This window comes from Acipenser ruthenus, chromosome 15 (genome assembly GCF_902713425.1).
Source record: "Acipenser ruthenus chromosome 15, fAciRut3.2 maternal haplotype, whole genome shotgun sequence".
NCBI lineage: Eukaryota > Metazoa > Chordata > Actinopteri > Acipenseriformes > Acipenseridae > Acipenser > Acipenser ruthenus.
Window position 1 is genome coordinate 3,517,126 of NC_081203.1, and position 21,198 is coordinate 3,538,323.

The 21,198-nt window shown below is 38.7% G+C and overlaps 2 protein-coding genes across 4 annotated transcripts in view; both read left to right on the plus strand.

The window, feature by feature from the left end:
* Nucleotides 1-7,071, plus strand: part of LOC117422095 (fibrinogen C domain-containing protein 1-like) — a 61,824-nt gene extending 54,753 nt beyond the window's left edge. For both annotated transcript variants that reach the window (XM_034036750.3, XM_034036751.3), the window contains 2 exons: nucleotides 1,350-1,529; nucleotides 4,104-7,071. In XM_034036750.3, coding sequence (XP_033892641.2) covers nucleotides 1,350-1,529; nucleotides 4,104-4,366 — 443 coding nt within the window. In that variant the 3' untranslated portion in view covers nucleotides 4,367-7,071. The remainder of the gene's footprint in view (nucleotides 1-1,349; nucleotides 1,530-4,103) is intronic.
* A 3,264-nt stretch (nucleotides 7,072-10,335) lies between these two features.
* LOC117396763 (TNF receptor-associated factor 2-like) lies at nucleotides 10,336-19,812 on the plus strand. 2 transcript variants are annotated; one of them, XM_058986885.1, is made up of 7 exons: nucleotides 10,336-10,420; nucleotides 15,208-15,287; nucleotides 15,756-15,830; nucleotides 17,007-17,408; nucleotides 17,823-17,979; nucleotides 18,558-18,706; nucleotides 19,139-19,812. In XM_058986885.1, exons 2-7 carry the CDS (start codon nucleotides 15,276-15,278, stop codon nucleotides 19,361-19,363), a joined length of 1,020 nt encoding a protein of 339 aa, XP_058842868.1. In that variant the 5' UTR covers nucleotides 10,336-10,420; nucleotides 15,208-15,275; the 3' UTR covers nucleotides 19,364-19,812. The 2 variants fall into 2 exon arrangements, with proteins under 2 accessions (XP_058842868.1, XP_058842869.1); XM_058986886.1 differs by having other exon boundaries at nucleotides 10,358-10,420; nucleotides 15,211-15,287.
* The last annotated feature ends 1,386 nt before the right edge of the window (nucleotides 19,813-21,198 follow it).

Genomic DNA, 21,198 nt, shown 5'->3' on the forward strand with positions numbered 1-21,198 from the left:
ATTAAAGCCCTCACTCTTGAGTATATTTTTGAACCTGAATTTAATTTTAGAATGATTAAGCAAACAGGTGGCTTGCATCAGATGGGAATGACAGCATATTAGCTATACTGTTTCATTATTCTTATGTAACTGTATTGTATATGTATATGAATATAGTGCAGAATGCTGTTTGGAAAGCACGCTTCTGGAGAGCAGCTTGCAACCTGTCTCATATTCTATTCATGACTGGCTTGAGCATCGCCCTGGTTTGGGGTGTGCTCTCCCCATTTACTTTGGGAGGCTGAACAAATGCTGTAGTTTACTTAAGCATTGTGGCAGATTAAGTCCACCTAAGAAGGCTGCCCTGTTAGCAATGGCTACTTTCAAAGACAATAATACACCCATTCACCAACAACTGTGCATATCTGTGATGAACTTTAACCATGCAGGTTTATACTTCTTAGACCTATGGTGTGTAAAGTCTTGAAAGATTTAAAACATCGATACCCACAAAAAGACATCAAAAGGGTCTCACTTGTGATCTTTTTTGTTTTAACAGTTTGGATATTGACTCCATAGTCAGTATCATCTTTTGACTTCGATGTGTTATCATAAATTTCCTTCTCATTACTGAAAGCTTTGTATCATATGTTCAATTTAAGTCACACAAGAGGAGTAGAGATTGCCACTGTATCATTCTCTATACCTAGAGCTATATTTGACAGGAAAGTCATTTTCTTCTGTTGGTCTGGTGTTGTTTAGAGCCAGATACCTGGAAATCGTATTATGTTGGTTAAACTCCATTCTGCTTGAAGGTGTTATTATTTATCTTTGTTTACAATGGGATTTTTAAGTTTGATAGAAGAGCACCACCCGGTGGCACAATAATGTATTTGCACTTTTGTTTTTTTTAATGAGAACGAGGAAGAGAATTAATAAACTTCTCTTAAAGCAGTAGTACCTCAAAATTAAGTTCAATTTAAAACAAAACTTTTTGACCCAGTCCTTGGTGGTTTTCCAGTTTATTTATATTCCCTTAAGGTGACTTCAGCTGAAGACCGACAAGCTGCTTTGAAACCTTAAACAGGCATGCAGCTGCAGGCATCAGCAGGAGGATCTGTATGTATGCAATACTGTACCGTAGCTCAGGGAAACAAAACTGAAATGCAGGACATGTCCATGTTTTTTGTTTCCCCAAAATGTATTTTACTCACACTGATAACATTTTACAACATTTCATATTAATTGCACCTTTATTGAAGGGCAAATTAAATCCTGCACAACCCTATAGCACTGCAGTCCTATACACAGCACTGCATGTGAAATACAATTTGATGCGTGTGCGTACCGGTGCTCTGTGTTTCTTAAAGGTATGAAGAGGATCCATGCCTTGACGATGCAGGCTAACTACGAGTTGCGGATCGACCTGGAAGACTTTGAGAACAGCACAGCGTTTGCGCATTACGGCACGTTCGGGGTGGGCTTGTTCTCGGTCGACCCTGATGAAGATGGATACCCACTGACTGTAGCGGATTACTCTGGAACTGCAGGTGAATACTGTTGCAACTAAACATTCGCTGGGAATGACTAAATCAGGTTCAAGCCGAATCACCTTGGTACTCTATATAATGGTGTAAGATATATAGCAAATGAGCTTGTGGTTCACATGTAATATAACCCATTCACACTGACACCTTTTTATAATGCTGGTAATCATTCTGAACAATTCTTATAGCAATTACTCAAATAGCTGCCCTGGACTCCTAGTTGTCTGACACATGTAACATAGGCTAGATCAACCGAAGTTTCTTTATACAAGTAAGAGCCAGTGTCGTCTAGCGATCAGCTATTTTGGACTTGCCTGTTGTAATGCCAGCAATGCCCAGGTGAGCTAGTGCGCACGAACACAAAGAGACTTGCTGATCTAGCCTGTGTTACATATGACTACAGTATAGCAGATAATGAAAGAGAAGCTCCTTTACAAAGATTTTATATATATATACAATTTTTTAAAAAATGCTATTTGAGAAACGAACACATGAATGATTGCAAACATAACACAAGGGCAGGGGGACAGAAAAAAAAAAACAGATTTAAATGTATTTTGAAGCCACGTAATAAAATTTAAGAAAACTTTTTTTTGTCTCTTTTTGGTCAAAGGTTGATTTGACGCCTTTGGGCATAGTTATAGCACCGCTGCACCTATTTTACATTGTGACTCCAATTAGAATTTTTAATTGGTCTTCAAGTGCAGTAATGTGCTGGGCCAGTTTAATCAGGCAATGCGTTTTTTTTTTTTTTAACCTTACCTTAAGGCATTCACAGTGAAGCAAACACAGATGAAACACCTTTGAGTGTTTAAAGTAACCATGGAAACCGTATCATCGGAACTGCAGCTTCACAAGTTGTACAGCAGCGTTTAATTATAACTGTTTTTGTTTTGAGACAGCCAGCCAGCCAATCTGTTTTGTTGTTTAATATGCACCCTGGAATGTTCCAGAATGCAGAGAAATGGCACCACGCTTTCTATTCTTATGTGTTTCCTTTTTTCTGTGAACTGTTTGAATTCACATATACAAGGACACCTTAATATCGGTATATATCAGAACTCTCTGTTGATTTTTTAAAGGTGTTTAGACTCACTTTGTATCAATTTCTGTTTCATTCATCAAATCCTCTGACGTTTACAGCACCTCAACATTTCACTCAGAATCATGTCTACTTTCAAATTACATCTGGTACACCAGGGCGCAGCTATTAATCCGTCCCCCTGCAACACAGTGGATATAAGAAAAAACACATTTGTTCCATGCGGTTAATGGTGACACTCTGGTGTACCAGAGGTACTTCGAGTTAGACATGATTCTGAGAGCTCTATTGAAGCCACAGGGACGCTTTTAAGTTTTAAAAAGTGGAGACTGAAATAGAAAATAATTAAAAGTGATCTCTAAGCAACGAGACGAAAGAATAAAAATTTTTTACCCATAGCAAGGTGCTCTTTAACCCTAATATAAACTTAATTTGGCATTCAACTCCAAAGATACAGCCCCGTAAGTTTCTTTATAACACGCCTGTACATTTAATTTCCTTTGATTATATTTCCAGCGAGTAAATAGTTTCATCTGCATAGAGTTTACCTTTCTCTAATCTTTTCATAACACATGTGTAATGATTCTGTGTTCCGTTGCTCCAGTATTGAGATTTAATCACAGTTCCCTGTATGTGTCTTTGGCTTGCTTCAGCATGGCAGCGGAGTCTATTAGCGATGACTGACACAGGCAGGAGTCGACACTCTGTGGTGCCCTCATTATAAAGACAGGATCAGAGGTCACTGGGACATATACATTAGTTATTAATGCGCTGCGAGTGTCAACTTGGGGGGTCACCTAATTGCTCCCTCTCCGCTTGTTTTAAATATTAATCAACTGCCAAATATGTATTCAGGCTCTGGGGCATACATTGTACCCAGCATTTTCATCTCCTTCTGTGGGGGCTCTTGTTGTTTTTATTATTGTGATTTATTGTATGGCTATTTGCTTAATTCGTATCTAGCCCAGCTTGAGCTGTAAAAGTAATTACCTTCAATGCAACGAAGCTCTGTTAGGCTGACTAGACTCAATTAAGTAACATTAAACATTTTAAAAATAAATAAATAACCTGGAATGTATTAAAAGTACATGCAGGCAATCTCAAAACAATATCTTACAAACGTATGTACTGCAAAAATCTCATCAGCCATCATTCCTGTCTCTTGTGGCAAAATTACCCAGTGAATACATATATGATACTGTTAGTATGGCACATGGTACCTCAGAATCCACATGCACACTGTTTAAAATGATCTGGAATGTATATTATATTCTAAATAGATATTAACTGTATTTGCTGATGAAACGGAATAATATATATATTTTTTTAACTCCAAGTTCCGGTATATCATACATCTGTTGTACAATCTGTCTGCTAGAGCCTCTCCAGCTCTATCAGTGTTAGATGTTTCCATTCTGTTTAATGGACATTTCTCTCTGTTCCAGTATTTAATGATTCACTGTTATTAGTATTATTTAGTAACTTGTGTGTGTGTGTGTGTGTGTTTTTTCTTTCTTTCTTGTGTCGTGAAACAGGCGATTCGCTGCTGAAGCACAACGGGATGAAATTCACCACAAAGGACAGAGACAACGACCACTCGGAAAACAACTGCGCGTCTTTCTACCACGGTGCCTGGTGGTACCGGAACTGCCACACCTCCAACCTGAACGGGCAGTACTTGAAGGGGCACCACACGTCGTACGCGGACGGGATCGAGTGGTCCACCTGGACAGGGTGGCAGTACTCACTGAAATTCGCCGAAATGAAGATCCGACCAAACAAGGACGACAGCAAGTGATGAGGAATAAAACAAACATGTAAAAAACACACTTCGCTCTTTGAGAAACCGTAATGTTCAGTACTGTACGTCATGATAATGAGGACTTTCTTTCAGCTTGTTTTATCTTTTGAAAACATCCCAGATCACACTGTATTGTAGGGTGTTTACCTTGCGACGGGCAGGAAATATCAGCGTTGTCTCAACTAAGGTAGACAGTATTTCTTGTTTAGAATTCAGAGTGTATCATTATCAGTTCCCACTGTCATATCCTGGTGACGTTTTAAATGTAAAAAAGCACCCCTGTGAACTCAACAGAGCTCTTCGAATCATGTCTAACATAACTACAGTCGGTGCACCTGTCCCCCTGCACAACCCTGTCCCTGCATGCAAGTGCTGCAGGGGGGGCAAATTATTTACTACATCCTGGTGTACCCGATGCACTTTGAATTCAGACATGGTGTGCTCTAGTAGGGACAGAGGGGAATCAAAACAACGAAATACATAACTTAACTATTTCCTACCTTTACCAAGTTGCATTAAATACTTGATGATGTTTTGTTATTATTACTATTTATTTATTTATTTATTTAACATTGTTAGATAAAATGATTAATTTGGGAATAGGGAACGTCTCAACAACTATTTACTGTATCACACACAGAGGCATTACCTTCAGACATGGTGGAAGCGCATCTACCCTTTTAATAGATCAGAACAGGTCTAGTTTGTTTTGCTGCAGAATGATTTGAGCAGTCCCTGTCTTTGCAACCTGGGAGACGGACTTGATTCAAGCTACCTCATAAATGTGAAGGGAGTAAGTCCTAGAGGTGTCACGCCACACTAGAATCAGAATACCAAACAGCTTGATGGCACATGAGCAGTAGAGCTGGCCCTAGGGGACGTTATGGAGGTATGTCACTGGTTACATATCAAGAATAAGTCCCATTTATTCATCATTCTCTAGCCCAAGGGTGGCCAATCCCGGTCCTGGAGGGCAATTCCACTCCAGGTTTTACAGGTGAAAGGAGATAATGGACTCCTGCAGGGTCTGGGAAGAGGTTTAATTGGATCAACTAAACAATTTAGAACAGGGTTGGAACAAAGACCAGGAGTTGGCTACCCCTGCCCTTGACAGAGAAGCTGCATGTTGTAATTAGCGATCTATGGCGATGTACTGTGCAACCCTGAGTGTCACAGTTCGTATTGTCTAATGAAATATCACGCGTGACACAATTAATTGCTTCACCTCTCCGCAGTCGAGTGACTTCTCCAAATAGCATATTCTTCTGTTACCAATTAAGACGTTATTTCTGGAGTTTTATTTGAACGGCGTCCGAGTGGGAAGTAAAACACTGAAGATTATTCGTGCGGCTAATGCTATTATGTTTTGGAAAACGGCAAGAATATTTTTCCTGGTAAGCCCAGGAACAGTATGTTTTACAGGGGCATTTTAAACGGTCTGATGTGTAAGAGCTTATTAGCCACATACAGTCTGCCCTGTGTTAGTAATCTTGAAATCTAACTTGGGTCAGTCTGCTGCTTGGGCTTACCTTATCTTCACACAGCCTCTGCAAATTGGGAAAGAAATGTGCAGATGCAGGGAAAAAAAAATGTGTTTTGTGCTGAACAATCAGTTTGGGGAGCAGCAAAGGACTAAGTACCTTCATTTTTCAATAGCAGCGCAAAATACATATCTTTTAGTGAGGGGGTGGGAGGTAAAATCACAAGTTCTGTAAGAAGAGAACATTAAAAAACATAGGCGAGTAAAGGTTTTTATTATTTCTTTACTTACTTATTTGTAGTTTAGCTGTAATTGAAAAATAATAAATATCGAAAGCTTGGAGTGTACAGTGGGTGTTTTTTCCCCCGCCTAGGGCTGTTACAGTATTAGACTGGTCTATATACCACAGGAAAAATGACCCCTTCATAGGAAACATATTACAAGGGCAATTAGCCTAGAGCAGAAAAATCGGGCCCTCAACACCAAAACAGGATGCAACTTGGGTGATTTTAAAACATTTTGAGACTGTGTCACACACTCTGAGGGGGGGGGGGGGGGCTTCAAATGAGATGCGACCTCCGACATGGTCGGATCAGCTAAGGCCAGGTGATGGAGGTATGCAATGTTCTTGGGGGTTTAAATGTTGCAAAGCAATCTCAAAACATGTTCGTTTTTCTTTACTTGTGTTAATTTTCTTTTCAAAATCAAGTACCCAAATTCTGTGTCTGCATGTTGTTTCTTTGCCTGTACTGTTTGAAGGCCTGTACTCATGATGTAGAATGTAAGGAGCTCAGCACCCCTTTCTGGTGATCTTCGTTACTGCAGAAGTAACTTTTACACAACCTTCTGCTTGTACTTTATGAAACCTACCCAGCCATGACATTGTGCACAGCCTCGAATTGAACTTCTCCCACAGCTACGGGTGCCAACACTTGCTATTTCCCTGTGCTTCAGTATACCTAGGATTTGAAGCGCGTTAGTATTTCTCCGACAGGGATCTCGAAAAACAAACAGCAGAAAATAAGTCTAGTTGTAAATGCATCTCATTTTTTTCACCCAAGCAGCCGTTTTCATGATCATTCATTTTGAATCATACTGACCTCCAACAGACTAACTTGATGTTTTCGGTTTAGTATTAGAGATTGTTTTTTTTTTGGTGAATCTTGATAATGTGTTTGAGTGTACTTGTCTGCATTTAATAAACATTCACATTTTATATTTATTTCCTTGTGCTGTCTGTCCGTTATGAATTTCTACACAGCTTTGTTAGAATTAGAATCTAGAACCCGAATTGTGCACCCCTGTAGTGGGTAACAGTTAGAAGGAATGTAAATTCAAAAGCTTGTGCTGAACATTTTGGGGACAGGAGAGTGGTAGAGTAGCAAGCAAACTATAACTACCTTGGTGGGAAAGTACAAACTGGAACATCAACAAAGCCTGCAAAAGCCTTCTGAATGCAGTTTTAAATATTTGTACTGTAGACAGTTAGATTTATTATTATTATTATTATTATTATTATTATTATTATTATTATTATTATTATTATTATTATTTGTTTATTTAGCAGACGCCTTTATCCAAGGCGACTTACAGAGACTAGGGTGTGTGAACTATGCATCAGCTGCAGAGTCACTTACAATTACATCTCACCCGAAAGACGGAGCACAAGGAGGTTAAGTGACTTGCTCAGGGTCACACAATGAGTCAGTGGCTGAGGTGGGATTTGAACCGGGGACCTTCTGGTTACAAGCCCTTTTCTTTAACCACTGGACCACACAGCCATCCTAATAAGCAGCCTCTGTAACAGATAAAAAAAATGGTGACTGGATATGTCATGTACAACAAAAACTAGGATATGCTGCAAGTAAGTAGCACCTCATCACAACTCCATACTTGAGATATTTAAATAAATGACAGCGTAGCGTGTTGACTGAGCAGGAACACACACGAGGAGACTGAGGTCATGTTCTAGTAACCAAAGATTTATTTAAGGCTGCTTTCAACCAAAGAGCCCCCAGGACAAGCTTAACACAGGCTGTGCAGAGGCATCCCCCCATGCCAACGAACAGGTCACCCTCAGTTAGTCTGTCGGCAGTGTTTCAAATCTTAAAACAAGTTGACATAGTTGACCCGTTGCTTTAAATGCTGTGGCTTAAAAGAAACGCTTTCTAGCTTAATAGAACTTTCACAAACGATATTTCAAATGATTCAATAAACTACCTCTTCACAGGCAAATGTGATGCAGAAAGCATCTAGCTGCAGCTTTAACCAGTTAAAATAGTGCCTCTCTCTCTTTGTTAATTGACCCGTACACACATGGTAATTCAGGATTGGTAGGTTACGCTCAATGTCTGATTGAATTAGTGTATGAAACGCCAACGCACAGATGGAGTTTTATGCTCCACTAATGATATCCGAGCTGTGAAAATCAGATGCATTTTTATTAGCATCAAATTGACTATGACACTAGAGTAATTCAGCTAACCAGAGTAACTAAGGTTTTTTAATACTTACAATTGTGTGTTAGCATGCCGACATTATTGAAAGCACTTAGAATGATGTTTTCAGTTGTTACTGTAACTGACAATAATGGACAAGGGCTATCGCTCAAATAAACTAGAATTAATCAAACATACTGGATCTGTTAGACATCATATCTGACATATTTGTATAACTGGTCAGTATGCCGTTCTTATGTAATAATACTAGATACATGAATTTAAACATAATTTACCAGAGAAGACAATTTCATTTCCTATGTATATATGCAAAAAAAAAAAAAAAAAAATACTGATTAAATCATTGAAAGACTCTTTGAACATACATCACTGTTTTTACACTACCAGAATGTTAAAATAATTTGTTTTCCCAAAAAAGGTTTTGGGATTTATAACTTCCTACTGCTACAAAAGCATGCCTGTTTGTCTCACAGAGAGAGGGCGAAATGTGCGTTTCAAAGGGGGGCGTACATGACTTTTTGGTGACTGTAAATAAACTGAACAAACAAAGTGAAGGTCTGGGTGGGGGGGGGGGGGGGGGGGGGGGGGGCTTAGCATTCTCTTTCAAAACAGGCCAAGCTTTCAAAATTTCCAAGAAACCAAAAGTTGGGAGATTTCCAGTTCTCTTTGTTTGTTTGGTGCAGGGTTTCAGTGAACTGCTTCACATTGTCTACCTGTTAGAAATTTCCCTTCAGGTTTTGGTCTAAAAACAAAAATAAACAAAACAAAAAAAATTCCAGCTTCTGTTAAGGTCTCTGAACTTTCCTAATGAGGTCCAGACAGAAAGGAACAATCAAGTGCTGTATTTGGGGTTCTTTTTAGTATAAAGTCCACAAAATATAATACAATCAGTCTTGGTTAATGATCACATGATGTATAAGGCTTTTCTCTCACAGTTATGACTGATTTCACAATTTTCGTGTAATTTACCCATGTAATATGTAGTTCTTCATTTATGAAAGAATAGTATAAATATATGTATTTTTATCACTTAAAAAAATAAATACAGCAAAGGTTTACCTTATTGATGCACTACCTGTTACACTGCATTGATTTAGGAACCTGGCAGCCGGTTTAGTTTGCTTCCCTTAAATGATTAAAACACACTGCATAGAGCTGCATGATTTCCAGCTGCACCAGCTGCATCAATGATTGGAGATATTTCTACTAAAGATCACTCTGTCCAGTACAAGAAGGGGTACATTTCACAGGTCTGTTGTTATTTTCACATTTATTTATGTTTTTATTTTGTTTGATCATTCTTTACCCTAAAAGAAAGAGTTAGGGATCTTAACTGAAGTTAAACCAAGCCAATACTTTAGCGCATCACAGAAACCAGGACCAGAGGACTCAGTTGGGAATCAGGTGGAGAGAGACTTAGGACTTCTTTACTGTTGAAGCCGACACCCTGGGATCCTTCAGGAAGCTGCTCGATGAGATTCCGAGAGCAATAAGCTACCAACAACCAAACGAGCAAGACGGGCCGAATGGCCTCCTCTCGTTTGTAAACTTTCTTATGTTCTTACAGAAGCAGTGGTGAGGGGATGCCATGGGTTATCTAGCCATGTTGTTGATGATGAATCATTAGGATTCTTTAAGACACAGCTTGATAAAGTTTTGAGATCAATCAGCTGCTTGGAAGGAGATATTTTCTTCTGTTCTGAGACTCTTCATGCTTGTGCGGTCTTGAACTGAACGTGAACTACAGTATCAGTATCAGATTTTCTACCTTTCCCATCAGTAACGAAACTGACTTTTATACAGTATACAGACTGTATTTATCACGAGTAACTGATCAACAAAGGGAAACAAAAAAAAAATAAAATGACTGTTTAAAACTTTTATAAGGGAAGTCTATACTTCAATGTGTACTATACACCATGTACTGTACTGTACAGCCCAGTATGTAAAGACAATAACTCAGCCAAAAGAAGCACTGAGCACTGAGATATCAAACATGTGATGCTGGGGAATCCCCCACCGGTTCAAAATAGAAAAACTGCAAAACATCTTTCTACTGCAAGTGCATCATCCCACTCCAGCTGAATTTCACCGAGCAAACTGGCAACACTGGTAAGTGCTTCCAATCTACTTGTTTTTATTCCTTGAAATGTAAATCTCCTGAAATTAATTATATACATGTGGTTCTAATGATGAATTATATCATTTCCTTTTTTTTTTTTTTTTAAGCTTGACTCCTGATGTCAGAGAAAGGGGGATTTCATTACTCAGGCAAAAAGTCAGCTGTTTAAGCTGCAGTAGCTGCACATAGAGATCTTTATATGAATCCTGAACTTTATTAATTATTTTTTTTAAACTTAAATGAGCAATAACCAAGGCTTTTAAAAAGTATTTCATTAGCAAGACAGCATTTTCATGTGTTCTTTATTGTTTTGAAGCCGATATACACTGCCTGGTCCTGTTATAAGATCCTGTACCTAATATTGGGTTGGGTAACCGTTTGCCCTGATAACAGCCTTACCACAACCTGGCATTGACTCCACAAGAAGTCCAGTAGTTTTTTGGTAATCATTTGAATCCAGTTGCATTAGTGGCTGAATACCTACAGGTACAAGTTTTTGTCATTTTCCATTTGTAATTCTTGAAGTGATTGTAAACATATTGAAGATTTTTCAGTGACTGTTTTAAAAGGAAAGTAGGACCATTTTAATACTATTTGACAATCGTGCTTAACGCACTGTCTCTGAATGTATTTCCCCGGGTATCTTGAAGACACAGCACTGGTGTTTATGCTTAGTGCCATATCTTTAACAACCACACCCTCTTTTGCATGAGCCTTTAAAAATATTTGGGACTGCTAAAGACTGTTTGGCATCTATAACCCTACCTACCAAGTACAGTGTGTGGTCCGGTGGTTAAAGAAAAGGGCTTGTAACCAAGAGGTCCCCGGTTCAAATCCTGGCTCACTCACTGTGTGACCTTGAGCAAGTCACTTAACTTCCTTGTGCTCCGTCTTTCGGGTGAGACGTTGTTGTAAGTGACTGTGCAGCTCATGCATAGTTCACACACCCTAGTCTCTGTAAGTCGCCTTGGATAAAGGCATCTGCTAAATAAACTAATAATAATAATAATAATAATAATAATAATAATAATAATAATAATATGTGTAACCTTCCAATTGGCCTCTAATAAGTGCCCTTTGTCAAAATAATAATGCATATTATCCCCTCCACATGTACAAGTGATGAAATGCATAACACTATATTTCATTTTATATCCATCTTTTTGATCTTTCAGTGTCTGTGTATTTCTTAACTGATTTCTGGCTGTTACCACATGCCTTAGACATTCACATTGACTTGTGTCCTCAGTATATTATTGTAAACTTGTGTGTTATTCAGGGGGGGGGGGGCATGAATGAGGGCTCCTCCCCCTACTTCCTTCCTACCAATAACATCTGCTAATCCTTTATTTAAACCCCAAGCCTTGAGTCTGCTCTCGGTCTTGGGTTTTTAATTTTTCACCGTCCTCCCCTCCCCCCCACGATGCTTCCTCTTCTATTTGGTTACTCCACCTCTGCAACGGTAAGTGAAGCTCACTTCCCAACCTTAGAAGCCCCGCCGGCACTGGATTCGCCCTCTGTGAGTCAAGGGGGACCCCCGACCAAATTTAACTACCACTGTCATCTTCCCATTCTCTCCTCCAGATCCCCCTTGGAGACCGATCGGTTCGGTTTCACCTCCGTGAGGACGGCTCTCCATGAGCCAAGGGGAATCTCCTTACTCTTCTCTAAGTCATAAGCACTTCTATGATCAATTGCTGAGGTCTCTTCCTCTACAGAGCCCTCAATCATGTCCAGTGAATCACTGCAGGCCTGGGTTTGAATCTGTCTGGTGGTCCTAACCTAGCCCCCAGTACGTGCATTTTTCTGTTTTATGGTCTTGAACAGAATGGGCAGGGGTTCACATCCGGATTGAGATGAGCTTGTCAAATAGTAAGCGGAATATCCATAGCGCCTGTCTGCTGATTGCATCCAGAGTCACTGTCCCTCACCCCTTACCATTTTAATATAGTTTCATTCAAACGGGATGTCACTGCCACTGTTGACCAAATGTCGTAAACGCGGTACCACTGATTAGGATTTTCACTGCTATAAAGTTGCCAAATGTTTTAACTGCAGCAAAAGAAAGGCTTTTATAAGAGAAACGCTGAATCAGAATATTCTGCCCCTCACTAATGCACGGCTGGATTTGAATAAGAGGGTATTTTAAATTGCATGCTAAAAGAAACTTTATGACCGCTACATCACTCCTTTATGTTCATTTTGTGCTCGTTGTACAAAAAAAAAAAAACATATTCACAAACATACTGTAGCACCACGCATACATCTCTGCACTGAAATTGTAGATTCAAAGCTGCGCTCACAAGTATTAAAACAAGTCTGCACGGCATCATCTATCACAGCAGTATCGGGCTGCCAAAGGGCTGGCAGCTCTCCATCTGCATCTCTGCACACACCAAGTTTTACTGTAAGTTGTTCACCTCAGTCAGCCTGTCTGCTTGCTCAGCACTGCCCACAGTTGATAATTGAATTTCAGTGGCATTGCTGAACAAACTGTAGCTGCATTGTCTTACATACAAACATAAATGGAGTAAAACTGTTAAGCTAAAAGAGCACGAGAAATTGAAAATCGTAAAAAAAGGATTTTGCTGGAACAGTACCTGTTTTTTTTTTTTTTTTTTTACTTTAGCGTGCTGAAGAGGTGATAACCGAGACTGTTAAACATATTTTCTCACCTAATTATTTGGTTTGCTTTTTGAGCCTATTTTCTTACCCTTCAGTGAAGCTCATTTATCCTACTTCCATGCTTACAGAGTCAGTTTCCACCCCACAGCTTCAATCGTCATTTCCTTAACATTTTATAGTGCTTGCAATGATTCAGAGTGGTTCTGGGTTCTGTTGCTATGGAGTTAGCACTACTTTTAGAATCTAGACGTAAACCAGAGTTCACTGGAGAGCCTTCTTCATTCCATTCAGATCATGTGACATATCAGAAAGAGTAGACAGGGTTGAGAGTTGAAAGGTTACATTGTCAGATGATTTGAATGGAATAGGGAAGATTGTTCAGTTCAGTTCACTTAGGTTCAAAGCTAATGGCAACAGCTCAGTATTGGAGCAACAGAACTCAAAACCACTTAGAATCATTACAAACAAATTACAATGGTGTTGGAGATGCAAAGGAAGTCAAATATAACTATATACAACTCTGCTGTAACCTTTCCCCTGGATTTCTGACCTAAAATCTATAGATGGTTGTGATACACAATTTATTGGGATAGTGTACCAGAGATAAAATCATGAATGAACAATCTAGAATGATATATTGATTTTAATTGCACATCATTTGATGTTTTATATCGATATTGTAAAGGGTTTTATACGCCTGCTGTGTTGTACTGCCAGTCGCTGTTTTTAAAAGTGCATTTTGATTAATGAATAACTGAAGAGAAAAAAATGTAAATCAGGGAGGTTTAAAACTGTTTTGAAAAAGAACTTATACAAAGCGTTGTGATCTGCTTCCAGAGAATGTCATGGCAAAATTCCAGCTACGTTCTGGAAATATATGAGCTGGCTACAAACAATAAAAAAAAAAAGTCAAAATGTATTTTTCTTTTTTGTACAAATCTTTGAAGCGCTCTTCTGCTGGCAAGGGGTCTCTTTTGGGCAGCTAGTTTAATAAATGCCTGTCTGTTTCCACATAATGGTTTTAAAGTGATTGGAGCAGCAGACTCAATTACAGCCCGGTATTAAGAGGCTCAGTAGGTGTCCCAGCAGCCTCTTTACCAGAGGAATGCGTAACGCCTTGTTGAATTTCTGACTATAATTTGTGATAGCTTTGAAACCTCTCTAGTACTTTGCTTAACTGGTCCTTAAGATTTTCATTTCAAACCTAACCAGCGTGGGTCTGAGATAGCACAGTTCTTAACTAATGTATTCTTGTAATTTAGAATTACACAGTATATCATGTTCCGTTTGTCATCACGCAATGAGTTGTTAATACTCAGAGGGTAACAGAACCCCCTGTGGTTTCTATGGAGCGCTCAACATGCATTACAGTATCTCCATATACAGCTGGTTCACAAGACTGTAACCATTACCTGTGTCTGAGCCCTTTTGAGGCCAAATGTGGGCTTTAAAAAGTCACCAGGTATAATGACTTAAACAGAAGACAATACAAAGAGAATGTAAAGGATAAAGGATACATAACTGTGGCATGATATATCTATATATAAATGATCTATGTTTGTGTGTGACGGAGTGCAATACACAACAAGGTTTTAAGCAGAATTTAACCAGTTTCCTTTATCGATTCCACTGATCAAAAAGTCTCGCTTTTACAGCTTAACCCTTATCATTCGTCACAATACTGTTATCTAATCTCTGGGAGGACATTGGTGTGTGTGTATGTGTGTGTGTTCATGGAGAATCGTGAATGCTTCTCAAATGCACTCACAAATGCCTGTCTTATATGTCTTGCCTAAAACTTGTGTGTGACGCTGAACCTTGTTTTTACTAGCTTAGTTTCTCTTTGTGTGAGCAATACCCCACTTCCAGCTGTGCTGAGCAGAGTGCTCCACAATATTTGTTTAAACCCCTTTGTTACTCTTACACAGACTTGAAATTCAAACATGTTTCTTTCTATAAATTGAGTATCCACAATACCCTTTTATTTGACCTACTCCCTGCATGCCTGTACCAAGTTTCTGTAATGTGACATGAGTTCTAGCGGATGCATCTATACGAAGAAATGCCAGGTGGCTGTATCACATCGATATCAGGGTCTACTATGTATTATAGCAATGATAATGGGATGATATTTGATGTTCCTTCTAATTAGCAGGTTAGTGGTCAAAAGAAGGATGCAACAAGAAACATTGTGACTCCCTTTGCAGCAAAGAAAATAAAATGAGCAATAAGGTGAGCATTTATGATCCATCTCTCTCAATCCTACACTTGGATAAATCAGGAGTATTCTGTTCTCTGTGTGCGGACAAATTGGGAGAGTAATGTTCGCCACTCTGTTCCTAATGAGCCAAGTGAAAGCTAGTTTAAATGACGCTGAATAATGGTTGATCAGAGGAGAAATAAGAGGTCAAAGTCCCTGAAAACTCTGCCAAAAACAGGAATTAGCAAAAGAGAGAAAAAATCAAGAGACAGAACAAGCAGTTTGTTATGTGCTTGGGTGCAGAGAAGCTGTAATATACAGATGATATTTAGGCAAATACTTTATTTATAGCTAAGAGACTGAATTGAAAAACAAAGAAGTGAAAGTGCATCGGTATGGTTAAAGAAAGAGCTACCAGTCATCAACATGTCTGCTCTCATTCATCATTTCCAAATCCGATTGTCTGAGCATTTGATCCGTTCCAAAATTTCTGCTTTCAGATAAACGGACATGAAGGCAAACATATAAAGAAGAGGCAAAGCTGTACGTTTGAGAAACTGGGGTGTAGGTTTAAGGTAAGTACAAGTGTAAAAAGTTGCCAGAGTGTTAACAATGAAAAGAAATGACAGGTACACAGTTATAGCAACACATGGGGACGTGGAACGCTATATTTTTTGGGACCCCGCTAGTTACTCTTTAAAAGGATCATACATTAAAAGAATGGTAAACTAGACTCTGCAATACATTTCCTCACCTCTTATGAGCACTTGCTGCATTACCATTGGTCTCGCTTTTCTTGTACTGAAGATATTTTGGTTTCATATCTACATCACTGTAGATTACAAGCACAGGGAGCGATTTAGGTACAGGTAGAAGGAAGCACCATCTGTGTTTAAACTTCACACAGTGAGGTGATGATGTGAACACAGGCTGACAATGCAAATACTTTGTGAAAGGATATGTGAAACGGTCTTCTATTGTACAAAGATTTCCCAAACCATGTCCTTTTGATTGATTAAAACGAGACCAGGAAGATCCAAAACATCTCTGTCTCTCCCTAGACTAAGCATGTCAACATGCAAATGCAATTATGTATAATGTCGGAAATCAAAGGAATCATTGTTTTAATTGAAATGCAAATACCAAAACAAACAAACAAAAAAAAAAAACACAGACAAAGCCTTATCAAAGAATGTCATTCAGATTATTTAAAAATATTCAGGATGAGTGGAAAATTCATTTTTCTAATTCTCTAATAACACTTACTGTGCTGGAGTGTGGGTGAGTCATACAATCAGGAGCTCTCTGGTTTGAATCCAGGCTGCGCCAAGTCTGTCTGGGGGCCTACAGGGAGTGCTGCATTGGCCTTTGCCCTCCTGCCCTCTTGCAGCCCCTATAAGCCCCAGTTTATATTGAATTTGTTTATAGCCGTGACATTTCCATTAAGGACAAACTTATTTTATATATATTATATATATATATATATATATATATATATATATATATATATACACACATACTATATCTATCTATCTATATCTATATATCTATATATATATCTATATATATATACATACTATATCTATATACCTATCTATATATATATATATATATATATATATATATATATATATATATATATATATATATATATATATATATATATGTGTGTGTTTTCTAACTGTATTTGAAATGTATTAAATGCAAAACTGCCATTGTGGAAGATTTGCTATTAATTGCTTTCTCTGCAGGGTGCGAGATCAAAGGCTCATAAGCATGAGGCTACGTCTATCACACTCCACACGAATCTGCTCCTGGAAGAAGTCCTCAGACTTGAAAAAACAGAGGAGGCGCGTAGCGAGGTCTTGGAGAAACTGAATCGATTAGCCGAGAGAGCTGAGAAACAGCCCGGGGTTAATCTGGACATGCAAGAGGAGGCATCCTGTCCTGATCTGAACGAGAAACTGCAGGAGCTGTGTCACACCGTGCAGCTGCTACAGATTCGAGTGCCCGGTCTCGAGAGCAAAACGGGAGAGCTCCAGAACAAGGTAGCCGTCACGTCTACGGCCATGGAGAAATGTGACGCACTGGCGAAGAGCATGGAAAGAGAGTTGGAATCTAATAAACGGACAATAAATGCTCTGCAAGACAAGGTAAGTCTAAACAAATTGTCTTTACAGTACACAGAACAGGGGTGCAGTACACAAACCAGGGGTTGCTTGGTTCTAGAGGAGAAACCACACTACAGTATATAACCAACATTATCCAGACCCTATATATTATATTCAATGCAACCTTCCAAAAACATGATTATACAAAATGGATGTTGCCTAAATAGTTAGTATCAATGAGGGTCTGTTCTACTCTTTGGGGAATGAGAACAGTTTAGAGTAGGCTGGGTATATATTAGCCACTGCGCCCAGGTGTTTCACAGAGAATTAACAGCACTTGTACCCCATTGCTTCTCACCTATAGGGGGCAGCGCTGTCCCTAACAGGATTGTATAATCTTTAATGACGGGGAGAACTCTCCCCCTTGTTTCTGGTTTTTCCTCCCCCCAATTAAAGGTAAGACAACTTGAGCAAAACATAAGCCTTTGCTTTCCAATGAACAATCCGCCAGTTGAAGTGGCACAAAACGGGATCTTCATTTGGAGTATTGCACAGTTCCGCAGTCTGACACAGGAAGCCATCAGTGGTTTGAGACCCTATTTGGAGTCGGAAGGTAAGAAAACTCATTACAGTCTGTGTAAAGAGTTCATGAAAAGATTATAAGTGCAAAACTAGAATTCGGAGTGCAGCTGTGAAAAGCATGCTTTTATCTGGCTGCTATCAGGGAAACAATGTTTTATTGCCTGAGAAACTGTCAATAAAACTGACCTCACCTGACCTGGTGCAAGTAGCGATAAGCCAGCAACTAGCTTTGCACACAAGGGGTGTAAAAACACTATAAAGAGCCGGTACTTGACAATGCTTTGAGAAGCATTCAAGATCCTCCATGAACACACACCAGCGCCATGTCTGATGCTTTCTTACAGAAATTGGTTACTAATTCTTGCTTCATTTCTGTTAATAACTAGTGTCTTCCTTACTGGGTCTAATGACTTTTGATTATTGGAATCAATAAAGGAAATGTGTTAAATTCTGCTGAAATCCTTGCTGTGTGCGCTCCTTCACACACAAATACATAAATAACGTAGTTGCCATACAGTCAGTGCTGGTTAAGGGTTACCAAATGTCCACCTTCCTTACCTGCTTGTTAGTCATTATTTTTTCATTCTCTATATAATGTTTTTTTTACAGCATTTTACACAAGCCAGTATGGGTACAAAATGAAGCTACGAATCTATTTGAATGGCAACGAGCAAGCAAAGGGAACTCACATTTCGCTGTACTTCACACTGCAGACTGGGGACTTTGATTCCCTGCTGAAATGGCCCTTTGCAGAAACGGTAAGACACGCTCCAGCAGAAAAAACAGAATATAGTAACAGATAAAGAAAAGAAAAAAAACCCCAGCAGGGATAACATTTAAAAAATGTACTGTAGGATCTGTTTTAAAGCCTAGCTTCTTTGTCGATTCAGAGGTAAAACCACAAAACTAAGTCACAGCCACACTGACAAAGGCATCAAAACGTTTATCTATTTGACTAAGGGCGGTATTATTTTGTTGTCATACTCCAGTCACAAGTTTTGAATGGAGGAGATCCATGCTATGTAACAAAATGAGCAACAATCATCCTGAATTACACTATTTAGTCTTTAGGTTTTTTTTAAATGAACAGGTGGATGTCCTGTCCTGTAGGGTTAGGGTGAGGGTCACTCAGTCATTTTGTATCGTTGTACAGTTGACCAATGTTCAGTTTTCTTGTTTTCCTAATACAGGTGAGGCTCTCAATCTTGAGTCAGACTAACAGAGAGGACTCGGCTGTGCACTGCCTTTCTCCAAGCGGGCTTCTGCAATCCTTGCAGAAGCCGAGGGCGAATGGAAACATACCTTACGGAGTCCCAATGTTCGTGTCCCTCACAGAGTTCTATAGCAGGCTTGGGGAGTTTGTGCATGATGACACACTGTTTGTAAAGACAGAGGTCGAGCACAGAAAAGTGTAGGGAAAAAAAGGTGCGTTAAAAGCATTGTATAAACATGTCTGGTAAGCTGAAGAAAATACTGCCTATATAAAAAAATAGTACTTGTATTCTAAAGCAGTAGTCAATACAATAGTATAGTATGGTGCATATTTACCATAGTATTCCATAGTACTGCCGTGAATTTGACCCAGTGGATTCTTAAAGCTTTTACTGTACACTGTAGAGTGTTTTTCACTAAGTATAGATTCACCCATTATAGATACCAAACCAGAACTGCGATTGCGCTGATGACGATTTGGGAGTAAAAAGCTTTGATGGTCTACTAGCCCAGAGTGTTCAATGTGAAACACAGAACAATGATCAGAAGCTATTTGTTTGTAATGTGTTTTCTTTAACATAATAAGTGAAGTCACATTATTTGTGTAATCAGCAACACGTAAACTTGTATTAAATACAACAAGTATACAGTATACGTAAGGGACCAATGGTTTGTTTGTCAGCTGGTAATTCCGATATAAAATAGGCAAGCATTTGAGCTCATGCCTACATGACCCACAGGGTATATTCACTTGATCTAAACACAGCTGTCATTTAAATCATTATTATAAATCTTGTACAGTATGAAAAATCAACCAATTACTCTTAAAGGTTTGTCAAATTTCCAGTATATCTAATCCTGCGTACAGATGTCATCCCTGCATTTCATGTAGTGCACAATTCTAAAGTCTTTTTTTTTAAGTTTGTTAAATGCTTACAGATGCTTTATTACATTTTACTATCCTTTTACTATGGGAAGCATTTAGAAGGGAGACGACATCTCTTAAACAACTAGAGACACCCTATCCACAATGGATTAACTTATCAAACAAAAGAGACGCACATGCCCGGCCGAATGCTGGATTTTCACAACCCTGGGCTCTTTATAAATGATTTCAGCAGTGGCAGGATTTAGATCTGCTGCTGAGTCTATGTATTTTTATTTTTCCAGCAGTGCCATACACACTATTATTTTTGCATGCTGTATATTACAGTAGAGCCAGTCCCAACAGCAATGTCAGCCTTGTGAAACATGAAAGAACAAATCACTGCCCCCAGAGAAATAGGTTCTTAAATAAAAAAAATAAATAAAAAAAAAAAAAACATTTGGATAATTATTTGATAAAGCTGTGTTAAAGAAATGCATTATTAATGTATCCTTATAAACATTGTTTCAAGATGCTGAATTTAAGTACAGAATAATATAAATGCTGGTCAGAAAAGGGAGAAGAGAGCTACAGTGAACAGTATAGCATCTTCAGCAATAAACATTTAGCCAAAATAAAAAGCTGAACTCACCAATGATGAAAAGAGCTGTGAAATGGTAACTGGGCACAATAGGGATTGCAAAATTGATTATATATATATATATATATATATATTTCATTTTATTTATGTAACAAGGAAACTCCAATTGACCTGGTCAACAAGGTTGCATATACTACAAAAACAAACAAAAAAGCCCTAATGAATTAAAATGAGCACAACCAATACAAACAAGTTCATAAAATGACAAGAGTTTAGGAGCACCGGCTAAAACAAAAACATGCCTCATAGACGTCCATTTTTTATTTGAACTCCTTTAAAAGGTTTGGAGCCAGGACGTTTCAGTTCTTTCTGAAGTTTATTCCAAGATCACGGAGCAAGCAATACCTTGTACCCAAATTCCATACAAACCCTAGGAACTGAAAACCCTCGAACAGTGAGACAGAAGATTACTACTAGGGGCAATTGACAATTTATTGAGATCAGTTGTGGTTTTGCCAAGGACAGCCTTATAAGCAATTATGTACCAGTGTTTCAATCTTCACGAAGATCAA

Coding starts and splice junctions, on each gene's coding strand:
- LOC117396763 (XM_058986885.1), top strand. Junction 17,409..17,822: donor TAAATGCTCTGCAAGACAAG/GTAAGTCTAAAC, acceptor CCCCAATTAAAG/GTAAGACAACTTGAGCAAAA. Junction 18,707..19,138: donor AATGGCCCTTTGCAGAAACG/GTAAGACACGCT, acceptor TTCCTAATACAG/GTGAGGCTCTCAATCTTGAG.